The following is a 15609-nucleotide window of genomic DNA, read 5'->3' as shown; positions in this document are numbered from 1 at the left end:
TGGGCATGATATGGTTAAGTGCGCCTCAAGCTTATGGCATGGTATTTCTCCTCCTATGCCATTAGATACATGTGATGGTTAGAAAGGAATAAACTTGGTAAGGATGGGAGAAGTAATCATTGAGTAGGAGAGGGAGAGTGATTAAAATGAAAATGTAGCATTGAGAGAGGGGGAAGGGACAGAGTGGGGGGGGGGATTCAGGGGAAGAGAGAAAACAAAGAGGAAGGATTTACAGCTCAAGAGAGAGGATTGAAGGAATTGGTTACAGGATAGAGATTACTTGAAATATTAATATAATAAGCATGCAATATCTAAGTTGTTAGAACATCAATATTTGCTGTGATTCTGGAGCAGTACTGGCATTTAGCTCTAGGAGCCACTGTCATCAAAGTATTTCCTTCTAGTTGGCCTGAACATTCTTGGAATCTCACAAACTTGAGATTTCCTTGAAAGATGAAACATTGCCTAATTTTACCTGTTTACCTTTACAGAGCTCTTCTGAAACTCTCCAAAGAACCTACAGGTTTCCTATTAAGGCCTATATTCCCCGCAAATTTAAAGTTATTTATAATATCTTCATTCTGCAGACAAGTGTCCAATAAAGAAATCAAAGATAATTCCCCTGTGATGGGATACTATTCTTCTTGGGTTACTGACCTGACGAAAGTAGTGCAGGTGTCTCATTATTTCTGATCAATATGATTCTTTCTGCATCGACGATTATCAAAACATTGCTCTCAGATTTGCTTGTCTAATGTCATACTTGATCAAAGAAATCAGTCCGTTGTGTCCTATTGTTCAGCTGTATAAATAGCATTATTTCCTGTAGCATAAAAGATAACATTAGATATAGAACGGTTAGTGTAAAGAAGTATTGATACACATTTACATGTATGTGTATTTAGACCTGTGTGCCCCCTGTCTTTTTTATCAATTTTATAAATTTACAAGTTACAATTTTTTGGGAATAAATTTCTCAGGGAGGGGGGGGGGGGGAATATTGAAAATAGATAATTATTACATTTTGGAGTGGAATGTATGCATGTGGGGAGGAGGGTTTATTTGAAACTTGGCTCTTTTTGCATTTGAAGCAGATTGCAAATACAGTAGCTTCTGCATATTTTGGATATAGCAGTAATGTGTATGTGAGCATGATGTTTGTCAAAGTATTCTTTGAATGGTCATAATTATTTTTCATTGAGGTTTAACTTATTCTGCGTATTTACCTTTACTTTTTACTCAAGATTCGGGAAGAGTACTGTGGATCTCAGCAGGTGGGCTTTCAGTTGTTTTCATCTGTAGGGCATTGTTATTTCTTTCATTATACTTTTAAATTTAGCTTCTTCATGTTTATTTTAGTCTGATAATGATTGAAATAACATGTTCTATATAGTATGATTGTCTTTCGCAATAATAACTTAACATTGTTCAGATCAATCGAGGTGAATCATTCGCCTGTTGCCGTGGTCTATAATATGAAGCAATGTGATATCACACTGGCAGTAGAAATGTCATGGACGACTGGTTCATTAAACTCATTTGTTTTTCAACATCTGTCTCCAGGCATCTCATCAATGCAATAATATGCCATAGGCAAACCACTTGAAGATGGCGAATGAAATGTTTGGTTCATTTACACCGGAAGAAAATGTGAAAAGTTTGATCTTCATGAAACATTCAGACTTTAGGCTCCTCTGGGAACTGCCAATTTTGAATCTGATGATGTAACATATCATTTTTTGACTAACCAGTATTATTGTGCCGTTTAGGAGTTTGTTTGAGACCAATTGAAGAGTCTACTTAAACAAATATGATTATCCTTTTTTTTAAGAGCAAACATAACAGCTATGATAAATGCCGCAAAACCTGATACTGTAGATTCAGAAATTTGCCCGACCTCCATGTTTTTGAAAGGAGAGTTTTCAGTTTGGTTTCTTCTGTAGATTAATACAAGGAGTTGCGTGGTAATTTTTTAAAAGCAAGAGAACCCATGTTTTTTTTTTTAGCTTGCCATTTAATAAGCGAAAGAGAGAAAAAATACATATGGTTGTGGGCAAGTCACTAGCAATTCATCCCAAAAAATGTTCAAAATAGCTCGACTAACTTCAAAATACCCTACTTCTGTGAATTACCATTGGGTTCGATCAGTACTAGAGAAAAAGAAGTTTGAAAATAGGGTTTAAAAAGAACAGGAACAGGACAAATGACCCATGTACATTACTTTTTCCTGGTGTGAATACATCTATTAAATCATACCTTTTCACCCACTCCATGCATCTATCGAATATGGGGTTTTCCCTTTGCCTTGAAACATGAAGATTACATAAGAGGGAATATGGCGACAAAAGTGGATTGTGCGCTCTAATGGATATGGAGATTTGAAATTGGGGAATTAGGAGAGAAAAAAGGACGATAATTGTTTCCGCCAGAAGCTGAAGAGCATTAACTATGTTTCAAATTGAGTTAACATCCTTTTGGCATGAAATATACGTTCCTTATCAGTTGAGGCAAAGAATTAGAGCATTTTGAGAAAGAAGAGTCATAAGAAGCAATATTTTAGAAAGATGATAGCATAGAAATGCAATGTTTACATGATTTATGAAATTTGAGGAACTACTATAAATGGAATTTACTGGGAAAGATTGGGGAGGGGGAATAAGCAACGGCCATAATAGGCAATAGTTTATGTTTCCATTTATCAGGTAAAAATTAGAAAACAACATCTGAATTGTCTTTAGAATATCATAGCGACTGGTTATTTCATTTGAGATATATATATATTTTTTTTTGGAGATTATTTTTTTCAATAGTTTATGTTTCCATTTATCAGGTAAAAATTAGAAAACAACATCTGAACTGTCTTTAGAATATCATAGCGACTGGTTTTTTCATTTGAGATATTTTAGCAAGGCAATTTGCAGTTATATGCAGGGAGCAGTCTGAAGGAATCAAACTGTTTTGACTCAGATCAGTATGATGTGCATATTACACTGTCATAAAGAATTTCGCAAAATCATTTGCAGCTTTGTGGAGAAACAGCTTCGGTTTGAGTAGGGTCCATGCTTTGACCATACCCTTGCCATTCCAATGCACTTGTTAACTGTTGGCAGATCGGTATCATCAGGAATCATTTAAAGATGGAGGAATTGATCGGAATCTAAATTGGATGATTCCAATAAGACCGTCAGATGGCATTTTGATGAATTGCTGTTTTTCTTTTACCCCTCTTTTTATTTTATCCCCTCATTTTCTTTTATCCCCTCATTTTGTGCTATGTTTCTACCTTGGAGATTTACTCCTTGTTTAACGAAAGAAGGACGCTAAGCCATGCCCGGTGATACATTGTAATGTGAGTTATTGTCCATCTTGCTCTTTTGGCATATATTCGCGAGATTATCAAGCAGTATCCACTTTCAAGTTTCATCCCTTTAATAGATTGGTGAACCAGAATTTCTAAGTTCTTTGGCCTTTAAAATATAATTCCTTAGATCCACAGTCGGTCCTTACCATTTTCCCTCTTTCTCAGTTACCTGAAAATTGGAAGTGTAAGGTGGAAGAACCAAACTGTGCAGTCTGCAGTATATGACTCATCATTATTTATAATTCAGAAAATGTTTGAAATATAAAATAAACAAAATAACCTAATTAAGCATCACAGAATCAAATAATGTTTACAAGAAACATTTCAAATTAATTTTCATTTTTGTGCTTTGTTTCATTGAATGTTTTTGTGCTTAGCTAGCGATAAGTATGTGGTATCTTGGATCTTTTTTTGATAGAAAATATTAGCGTAAGTCAAAGAACTTGGTAAATTTGTTGTAAATTTCCCAATCTGTATTTCCAAATGAGCAGTGTATTGAAAGCTATCTGCAATGTATGTACTATGACTATAAACCTTGAAAGAGGGCAATATTACTCATAATGACCTTCTATTTGACGATTATATGTAATGAATGCCAAATCTGTCTTGATTGCAAGGTATATTGATGGAAAAAAAATGCTTATCTCTCTGTACACAGAGGGAATGACAAACGGTCGTTTCATCAATAAGCAAAAGCAACAATTTTCAAATTATATTCAAATTATTTCCATCCGCTTCAAAATCGTGACTAATTTCCGTCCACGAGCTTGATGATAAGTTATTTCAAAAATAGAGAAGAGCTTTAGGGAAAAAAGGAAGATATATTGGTAGAAATTCTTCATCTGTGTGTGGATGTCGGAAGAAATTTTTGGACAGAGAGCTTTCTAATTGACTTCTGGATAGAGACTCGCCATCACTCTTCATTTAGATTCGAGATGTACTTTTTTCATTTGAATGAATTAGATGGATGGGGGAGGTTTCCAGTTACCAATTTGAGGATTGGCAAGGGGGGTCAGCAGACATACCCATCCTTAGCTAGTGTGCTAAACACAACTGCTTCAGTAGCAGTTTTATGTGCAAGGACTGTCATGCGCAGAGGCGGAGCGAAGGGAAGTGCAAGTTTGCGTCAGGAGCACACAGGCACATTTAAAACATTATGTGCAAAGGGCCTGTGGGAGTGGACGATGTTGGCAAATTGAAGACAAAATTACATCGTCATGATAGACGGGTGTCCATTGAGTCTCATCTTCTTCACTTCCTTAATATCCCTTGTTGCATACTGTCTAATACTCAATGCATAATTTCATGGTATTGTCTCAACAGATGTTTATACATGAATAGCCTTTGGTGGGATTGTGGAATAACAAAATAGAGTGTTATCTTGCATTTTTCTGTAATACCCATGTCGTTCAATTCCTGTCCATGTATTGAAAAGACACAAAAGAATCTGGCATCATGTACATTGTAAAAACTGAAAATATCATTTTTGTCTCACCTGCATAGCAGAGTGAGACTATAGGCGCCGCTTTTCCGACGGCGACGGCGGCGGCGGCGTCAACACCAAATCTTAACCTGAGGTTAAGTTTTTGAAATGACAGCATAACTTAGAAAGTATATGGACCTAGTTCATGAAACTTGGCCATAAGGTTAATCAAGTATTACTGAACATCCTGCCTGAGTTTCATGTCACATGACCAAGGTCAAAGGTCATTTAGGGTCAATGAACTTAGACCATGTTGGGGGAATCAACATCAAAATCTTAACCTAAGGTTAAGTTTTTGAAATGTCATCATAACTTAGAAAATATATGGACCTAGTTCATGAAACTTATACATAAGGTTAATCAAGTATCACTGAACATCCTGCATGAGTTTCACGTCACATGACCAAGGTCAAAGGTCATTTAGGGTCAATGAACTTTGGCCGAATTGGGGGTATATGTTGAATTACCATCATAACTTTGAAAGTTTATGGATCTGATTCATGAAACTTGGACATAATAGTAATCAAGTATTACTGAACATCCTGTGCAAGTTTCAGGTCACATGATCAAGGTCAAAGGTCATTTAGGGTCAATGAACTTTGGCCAAATTGGGGTATTTGTTGAATTACAGCCATAAATTTGAAAGTGTGTTGGTCTAGTTCATAAAACTTGGACATAATAGTAATCAAGTATCACTGAACATCCTGTGTGAGTTTCAGGTCACATGATCAAGGTCAAAGGTCATGTAAGGTCAAAGAACTTTGGCCACGTTGGGGGTATTTGTTGAATTGCCATCATATCTCTATAAGTGTATTGGTCTAGTTCATAAAACGTGGAAATAAGAGTAACCAAGTATCACTGAACATCTTGTGCGAGTTATAGTAGTTTTCAAAATCAGCACTGCTGCTATATTGAATCGCGTGATGCAGGTGAGACGGCCAGAGGCATTCCACTTGTTAATATTATCACCAATTTTTAAGGTATATGTTGATGGATGCATTTGGTTTTGGGTTAGCCTTTGATTTAAAAAGTTTTGGTTGGTTCACTATTGGATTTAAGTTTAGGTTTCAAATCAAACCCAGTTAAAAATTTAGATTAAGGATTATAGGTTACACATGGTTTTGATTTATATGTATCTTCAGTCGAAATGAGTCGGGTGTAAATAGTTTAAAATCTCGGCTAAACACTCACTGGTTTAAGATTAGGCTAAATAAGTGCAATGATTGGTAGAGTAGAAGCTCTGTATGCAGTTACTTTTAAGTAGGAGTAAGAGGCATAAACACAGAAAAATCATGTCCCAGCATCTAAAATGGCAGTAAATAGCCCATTCTTTAGTTGATCTGAGAAGCAGACTGGAAGACAAATAGATGTCTATCGCCCACCATGCATAATGATGGAGGGAGCACAGCTGTATAAACCTAGCTAAGATCAATATAGTTAGTAAACCATTGCACATCAGTGAACTTGATGTCTTTGGGAAAAAAAAGTTAACCTGTATATGTACTTCTGTTTTCATCCAACACTTCACTCAGTATACATGCATGTCAATACTTTGTACTGCTGTATTCTTAGGCTTAATATATCTTGACAGATTAAAAACCTGTATAAGTTTGAAAAATGGATTTAGGGGAAAAAATGTTGAGGCAAAAATGCTATTTTCATTTTGAAGAAGGGGGATGGGAAATTATTAATGATAAAGAAGGTGCAAAGTGTTTAAAAGAACACTCTGGAACTCATTAACATTGTTGTAAGACCAGTTTTTAGTTGCACCTGGGGGTGACATGTTTGGAGTGTGAATAGTCTGCTGGGCAAACCCTTCACTCGAGTTAAGGGTCTGAATGTGCAGCCTACTCATACCTTGTGTACTGAAGGCTCTCTCCAGCAAGATTTGTATGTGCTAGTCTTTGCGTGGAGGCACACTTGTTGATCAAAGTTTCAATCAGGGTCTGTGCCTGCAGACTAGAGTGTGAATGGGTGTGTTTGTGTGAGTGTGAGTGTGAGTGTGTGTATGCTTGTGCGTGGGTAATGTTTCTGTTCTGATCTTTACATGAATACCTTGTAAATAGTTTTTTCCATGATTGAGTAAAATATAATGTGCAGGGGCCCCTGATTACAAGCTGTGCTTCTTTGGGGTCCCAAACCTGTCATTTTTCAATTATTTATTATGTAACCATTTGTTTGTAGTTTTTTTATTCTGGTTTGAATAAATTCAATTCAATTCAATTCAGATAAGAATTTAATTGATTATGACAAATAATCCTGTGGAAAAGTAGATAATAATGATGGTGATCCACAGTATTCGTGTAGCATCTTTTGAATCTATTTCGAAAACATTGAAAGGTGTAGACCCCTCTAACTAGTAGTATTCATATTTCTGGTGAAATTGTGAAGAAAGATGTCTTTTTTATTTTAGAAGGGCCATCCATCTTTTACACAATCACACCTGTTAAATCAAGCATGATATTACAATTATTTGAAGTGCTATATTTCAAATAAACAAATCAAGATTATATATCTGTCTTGGTATGCAGCATTAGACACTCAATGTCATTGCTCAGTCAAGCAAGAGACCACATTCAAGTTATAAGTACAATAAATGTCATCCTTCAAATAAGTCATGATTATATACATGTATACATCAGCTGAAAGGAATACTCCTGGTTGAAAATAATTATAATATAAAATAGAGTAATATTCACTGAGCCAAATTCTGAAAATTTTGTCAAAATCTGATAACAAATAACAAGGCTTTAAATTTTAAAGTTTAGCAATACTTTGTTCAAACAGTTATATACACCCTCATGAATATGCAATAGATAGAACAAAAAATTTGATAAATATAATTTATATGGTAAAGTGGGGAATATGACTTCAGCTTACTCATTGCATATTCATGAATATGTACATGTACATAGAACTGTTTCACTGAAATAATGCAAAACTTTTAAATATCATAACTTTGTTGTGAAATTTTCAGTGTTTTGTATGTCTGATTTTACTTCATCTGTAAATCATATTATTTTTCAGCCTGGAGTACCCATTTAACTATTTTCCAGTGTATTAATTCAGGGGTCTGTTGCAGAAAGAGATTCATTTGAACACATTCAGGGAATCAAATCCCAAATGCTTGCTTTTGATTGGTTGAAAATCATATTTCATTCGATTGCATCACTTTCCGCAACAGGCCTCAGATAGTTTATTCTCAATGTGCAAACTTAGCCAAAACTCAATTCAGAAGATAAGAACCTTGAAGTTGTCTGTATCACAAGTTCGTACAGTCGCTTTGATAGATTCTTATGATTAGAATACCTTCTTTTTGTCACGCTGTAAGTTGTTAGTGTTACCAAACAGTAATATACCTTCAAGGCTCAGCTCAAATATAATCCTTTTTATCAAAGTTATCAGACTAGATGCAAGTATTGCAAAGTACCCCTCCAGATATCAAGCAATTGTTAGGACTTAATCGCCATGACGCAAAAGGAAAACGGTGTGACATGCGTGATAGATATCAGAGGAAAGGGGTGAACCAATTTTATTTTGCAGCCTTTCCTCTGGGGACCTATTTTCTCATCTAGTCATGTTGGAATATCTGATGAATAAATTAGGGGATAATGGCTACTGAAATGAATAGGATTGGGAGAGAATTCATTGTGCTGACGCCGCCGCGTGTGAGGAAACATGTTTGATTTTTGTTTGATCCGATCTGGAGGAGTGGTGCAGTGCCAATTTCCTTTTTCATTTCTAAACTCTCTACAGGCTTGATGCTGTATCCTGATGGGCACACCCACTCTCTTCCCCGTCTCATCTCCTCTCCTCGTCTTTGATTTTTCTCATATTTCTATTCTATTTCACCTTTCTTGTCTTAGTGGTTTTATTCCAGGTTTCCTGTGCTTCAAACTGGCTTCCCTGTAGACACAAATAGAACCATAATCAATTTAATCTCAATTATTTTCTGGTTGTGGTTGCCTTTGAGGGAAGGAACCATCTCCTACATGTATATGGAGCGACTTGTGATCTTGTGGATATCTTTTCTATTCTTTCAATAGTTCCCTGTTTTACATCATGAGTAAAAAAGATAACTTCTATTTGTTGAGTATATTATGAGGGGAGGGAGCACAGAAACAGAATACAGGTGAATTTGTCAAATGTCTTGGGACCATAGAAATCTGTTTCACTTTGGTGAAACTTTCTTTAAAGAGGTAAATAACACACAAATTTTGTAATCTGTTCTGGAAATTTTCTTTGACTAAGGCAATTATTTTACTTTGTTGTAGATCGACTTGTCCAGACTAAACCTGCAGTGACTGGGGTAATTGAGGGAACAAGTTTGGGGAGAAGTGTATAAACACATATGGATTAAGATTACTTGGTGTACCTGGGAAGGAAGCCCACAGCACTTTCATATTTTTAACCACAGACAGCTGTAGATTGGAAACCTTGATCATCAAAGTCTGGGATGGACTTACAAGGCACCTTGGAATCCAGCAAGTTTCCAAGGCTGAATTCAGGTCTTGGTAAACTTGTTGAGTGCCTTGTCAGTGACATTCACCTAGAACATGATGACTTATCCCCAACTTTGGATGGATCTATTGTCAGTCCGTCCCTTCCTGAGAGAGTCACCAGAAATCACCTTCCGTCAAGCTAGTGTCTCTTATGAAGATTCACTGTTCATGTTGTCACTTTTCATATCCCATCTGCAGCGAGCATGAGGCCAGATCTCCTTACTCATGCGTGGCCTTCGATGGGATGTCACAGAGGAAATGGCAGTAGGCGTGTTAAACTAGTTCCTCCTGCTCTCAAGCACATCCCGCACTCACCCGTCTTGTTACAAATCCAACATTGACAAAGTGACAGAGTTTTTGAAAGCTTGATTTGAAACCCTGCTCTCCGAGAGGCCTTCTTCATTAAGCATCCATAGGGTTGATGTCATGTGATTTGCAAAAGGGAGGTCATGTGACTTTCAGAAGGGCACTAGCGAAGTGATGATTTCACACTTTGTTTTGGCACAGGGGTCACAGAGACTAATTATGGCAGGCTAGACATGCCAATCTCCCTTACCTTCCAGCTATTGGTTTCTCAAGGAAAGTATAATTCATGTTCAAACATGAACAGAAAGTTGTATTTTCATATTTCATTATGTAAAAAGAAAACAATAGGGCTTACACCTTACACTACCCACTGAGAGATTGATTGTGACAGCTCAACCTAAAATGTTGAATTAGGCCCCTACTAAGTTTGATGGTGTTTTTTAAGTTGACTTTAGAGTTACTTTCAGCAGAACTTCAAACATCAAACCTGCTCTGGCTTTGAATGCCCCTTGACAAGTATGTATGCCTATAGAATCATTTGGTAAAATCATCATGGTAAAATAGTAAACATAATTTTAATGTTAATCTCAACTTTATCAAAAATCCTCTTGTATACTTAATTATAACCATTTATATGTACTTTTGATGGAAGAAAGCCAAAAGGGTGGTGTTTCTAGAGCAGATGTCTGCTGACCAGCCTGTGTCAATGAACCTAACCAGGGGAAATAAAACTATTAACTTTAAAGGAATCCATATTATAGATTGGCTCTGCTCTGTCACCTTTCTGCCAGGCATACTAGGATGTGCTAGTCTGACTACTAGACAGAAGTGTTATTCCGGTTAATTTCTAGTGTGAAGAGTGAAGACTACATGAATTTGCTGCCTTCAACTCTCAGTCTGTATGTCATCTGTACCTATTGATGAGGTTTTAAAAAATCATTTGCATTCATTATCCCATTTACTTCAAATGGATTTTCAATTAAAATCCCTCTCATTGATGGTGTGATATAGATTTTTTCCCTAATCATGATTGACATATATTTCCAGCGCATTAGAAGGGATTTATACATGCTGCGTACACTGTACACTGATCGGTCAGTTCTCCGCCCACCCTGAGGCATCAGTTTAAAGATACCATCAACATCCACTACTTCATATTCTCATCGTCTGTATATTTTTCTCTCTCTTTTCTCTTGCAGCGGTGTCATCCTTAGAAGAGTTCAAGAATACAACGGACCACTACAAGGCATCTCAAAATGTGGATAAGGATTTATTTGTCCAAGATACCAGACCTGGCTGCCTGACAGCTATCTATGATACAGCAAGTACAGATCTTAAGGTAAGTCCTACTTACAAGGGTATCCACATGAAGGGGAGGGGCTGCCATAAAAATGGTAAAAGACCCCCCTAAAAATGATAAAAATAATTAAAAAACATTTAAAAAATGAAAAACCCTCCCCCAAAAAACGAATAAAAATAAATAATAATAAAAATAGATAATGATAAAAAATAAAATGAAAGAAAACCCTAACAAGTGCTATGTAACCACAAAAGCATCGTTTGCCCCTTCCGTTAACATAGTTTTGATACATCAAATATTATGATCTTGCATCTATTCCATTTAATAGATAAGTTGTTTGGGTGATTCAGAAAGAAATGTAGATCATTTACACTGTCCGATGATCTTTCATGAAGTATCTTGTCACCTTGCCAGTTTTTAACCAACAAATTTGATTTCAGCAAATCAAAAGCTAGGATTTCAACAGCTTATTAACAACCCTCTAGGGATTTTTTTTAAATGTTGACACATCATTTTGTGAAAAACTTGTTATGTACGCTTATATGGAAAAAAATCTTGCATGTGATTCTCACATTATGAACATAAATGATAACTAATTTTTATATGATTATGTGTTGATGCAACTGTGTCCGAGTTGGAAAGCAAATTGTATAACTTCAAGAACAAAAATTATGGGTGGTGCTGCCCATTTGGGCGAAGGTTCCAAGAAGTTGGGACGGTATCCAAGTATTTAGAATAAGTCACAGGAAATGATTAATATGACATGTGCTATGGAATATGGTCACTTCCCTGGAACTCTAATATGCTTTTCACACTGCACTTTTTTTCCTTAACCCTGGGATATTGGTGGGGCTACATGTAAGGGGGGGTCTTAGCCCCACCTATTTCCAGGGGTTAAGCTTAGCCCACTTCGTTTTCACACTACGTTTTAGCAAAGTGGGCTAGCACGGTAAATAGTACGGTACTATCTGGCCCTGCAAAAAAGCAGGGTTAGCCGGCTTATTGTGGTGCTAGCGCCACAATTGCAGTGCTAAGAGAATGCAGTGTGAAAACGAACAGGGCTAAGGAAAGTGGGGCTAAGCATTTAGCCAATCACGGAAGTCGAATTGCACGTTAATCTCGCTCTGTATGGTAAAATCATCAATATTCATGAGCTGAGGGATAGTCCGGGGTTAATGCATTATCCCCGGCTGAGCAGATAGTATGGGGTTAAGAAAGACAGTGTGAATCGAAAAAAAGATAGTATGGGGTTAAGGATAGTCTGGGGTTAAGGATAGTATGGGGTTAAGGAAATGCAGTGTGAAAAGCATATAATTGAATCTAATAGATCCAGCATTAATGCAATCCTTCCAGTTATAAATCTAGTTATTAGTTATACACAAGGGGATGAGTAGGGGACATTCACAGCTATGTTAGCGAAAGCTTTTGAGAAGTAAAAGAACTTTAATTGCTGTGTGAAAAGAATTATGTCTGAAAAAAAAAATTGGGATATCCACTATCCAATTTATACCACTCTTCTTCTTTTGGCATAAACTACTCCTCTCACATAACATTGGCAGAAATTCATGATACAATCTTTGCATTTTCTTCCACCTAAATCTTTAAGATAAGAAATCAAATGGAGTGTATTATGAAAATGGTAGAAAAATCCCTCCAGAGAGCACTATATCTGATTAATCAGTTAGAATAAGATTTTATTTGATAATCAACAATGGCAAATGATAAAAGGTCACTGCACTTTCATAAGATTTGAATGTAATGGTATGATATGATTCACATCATTGAATCTTTACCAAACTTTAGACAGGTTGAAGGGTCGAAATTAACATTGCTATATATTCATTAATTGCTCCTTAAAATTGTCACCAAGCGCACTGTCTTGTAAATGCTTGCGCAATGAAAGAGAACTGAGCACTCCAATATTAATCAAAAAAGGAAAATATATGCTACGGCTAGGATGAAAACATTACAAATTTTAGTGAGTGGGTAGATGATCAGTATTTTGGGGTAAATTGATGGAGTGACCGGGACTGGAATTGATGCATGATTAGGATGGCCCTACTTTGATAATGAAATGGTCAAGTGAAGAAATATGGAGAGTATGAAAAATGAGCTCCAGGAGAGGAGAGATATATTTATAGTTACAGCTGATGAGTGGTATCAGGGGAATGGTATGGTATAAGGTAGATGGGTGAATCTGTGGTTGAGGTAATCGAAGTGAAGATGGTGATGATGATGATGATGATTGGGATGATGATGATGATGGTGATGATGGTGATGATGGTGATGATGGTGATGATGGTGATGATGATAATGATGATGATGATGATGGTGATGGTGATGATAGTGGTGTTTATGATTGTGGTGATGATGATGGTGGTGGTGGTGGTAATGATGATGATGATGAAGATTAAGATTAAGATGGTGATGATGGGGATGATGACGATGTTAAAAATGCTTCATTCTGCCTTTGAAAACTAAGCATAAACCCACATAAAGAATGAAAGAGAGAGAGAATCAAAGTTAGAGAGAGACAGACACCTCTTCATTCTTGTTCCGAAACCACTCTCTGCTTTAGCAGTATCCATTCCTACAGAAAGAAATGAATTAGTAGGCCCATGTCTTGTCAGATTCTTTCAGAACACTTTAACCACAGAAAAATATAATTTTGAAAAAGCAGTGCAGAAAAAGTTACCATCAAAACTTTTTTGAAAGTTCTCTGACCTCTTTTGATGTAATTTCTGCAGGAATATTTGCATGTTTAGCTTTATCTTGATTAGGATGTTTTTTGCTAACTCAATGCAGGTGCAGAAAATGTGCAGAAAATGTAGAAGCTACGAGTGGGCTTGTTGATTCTCATATTGAATTTGCAATGGGAATACGTCCGTGCAATTTGCCCAGATTTATGTCCATGAAGATCTGGGGCAGGTCTGTTCCATTTTATCAATGACCAACATTCTGAAGATACTATGTGCTACTTTCTGCCATATTCGATTTGTGAAAGTGGTCTGTAGCGAGAATTGTTCCAGCTTTTATCAATGTAGCTCTATCTCACCTCTGGGTTGCTCATCCTTGATGTGGAAGAGTCTAATCAATTCTACATTATGATAAATTTTTGAAATCCTTTCTCAGATATTTTGGAAGTCCAGAAAGTTTAATTAAAATATGAAACTTCTGCTTGAGTAGTTTTTTTACAAGTTATGTCCTTTCGTCCCAATCCAGGTGATTGACCACTGTTACTTGTAAATTGATGTCTTGCTGGAGGCTTTAAGCTCATAATTAATTCTTGTCATAATCAGTCAGAAGCTCTAACATGAATAACCACAACAATATTACCTCAGCATAATATTTTTTCTGATTTTCCCCTAGGAGGACTAGCCTCCTTTACATGCCATACAGAAAATGGGTACAATCATACGTTGCCTTGGTAAAGTGCCGAGGCTGGTAATAGATCGTGACCGCGCATCCTAAGTTCAATTTAAACTTCGGCATTGGGCATATGAATATACCATCAGCGGCTTGTTGGGTGATTATAGACAACTTGGGGTGAATACTGGGCCAGGAGTCCGTCATCCACACCTGATATTATTTCTGTTGTTACTTCTTCTAAGCCATGGAGGTTGAAAAGTGCAACTATGCTCCAGATTTCAGTTAAAACAAAAAAATTACCAAAATTTTATTTGATACTCTCTTCTGTTTTATTCTCTGTCTGGGGAATGGAAAAATGAAGTTTCAGTCTGTGAAAAGAATCAAATGTCATATTTTTATTCTATTTCTACCTCCATTCCCTTGCTCTTTTAGCAGGGGTGTGAGAGTTCAGATTTTTATCTGATTTCAGATTTTTTTGTTTTGATTTTCAGCTTAATTTCAGCTTATTTTTGGCCTTCCTCTGTACAAAAAGTATGGGAGCTCTTTCTATTTCAGACTTTTTCAACACTCATCAGCTTTTTTCAGATCTTTTTATTTGTGACCACTCACACCCCTGTCTTTTAGTACCATAGAGGCTGTTTTTATCTCTACAAACCCACAAATTCTAAAATATCTGTTTTCACTATTTTATCTACATAGAACTTTTTAGATCTTTTTGTATTATTCCTGATTGTTCATTCTCAAAACGGACAACATGACTCAATTTTAATAATGAAAGTATATTCATTATCAGCAGAAATAATGATTTTGAATGTTTTAAAGTATTAGAAAATGCTCAAGATGATGTACTTTACAAATCATATTGCTACAAGCTTGCACAATGAAGACCTTGTATCTTAATAAAGTGAATTATCATCTATATAGAGTGTTCTAGCGATGCAGTAAAAACGCATAGTTTGGTCTGCATCAATTGCTCGTGCAGTATCAGAGTGTATCCCTAAAAAGGACCGAAATTCGACGAAAATCTTATAGGCTCCTGTACAAAATTCGCTGTTGAATATGACAGCTTATTCAACAGTTTAAGGCGCGTACGCGAATGCGTGAAATATACAATGCGTACAACAATGAAAACAATGCGATGCGCAACATAGAGCACAACTACGCTCAATGACGTCATAGTGAACTACATGCAAGTCGCATGTCAACGACCAAAATTGATCCTATGAAGTGCATGATAATGGCATAATGTGATATGACTTGTTAAATCAAATTGCTCCCTCTTTTTTTT

The 15609-nt window shown here is 36.4% G+C and overlaps 1 protein-coding gene across 1 annotated transcript in view; it reads left to right on the top strand.

Moving 5' to 3' along the window:
• Window positions 1-15609, top strand: part of LOC129258533 (NHS-like protein 2) — a 61638-nt gene that overhangs the window by 41463 nt on the left and 4566 nt on the right. The window contains exon 2 of the mRNA XM_064098187.1: window positions 10852-10991. Coding sequence (XP_063954257.1) covers window positions 10852-10991 — 140 coding nt within the window. The remainder of the gene's footprint in view (window positions 1-10851; window positions 10992-15609) is intronic.

The sequence above is a fragment of the Lytechinus pictus genome, chromosome 4 (genome assembly GCF_037042905.1).
Source record: "Lytechinus pictus isolate F3 Inbred chromosome 4, Lp3.0, whole genome shotgun sequence".
In the NCBI taxonomy this organism is placed as follows: domain Eukaryota; kingdom Metazoa; phylum Echinodermata; class Echinoidea; order Temnopleuroida; family Toxopneustidae; genus Lytechinus; species Lytechinus pictus.
This window is presented reverse-complemented; position numbering and strand designations above follow the sequence as displayed.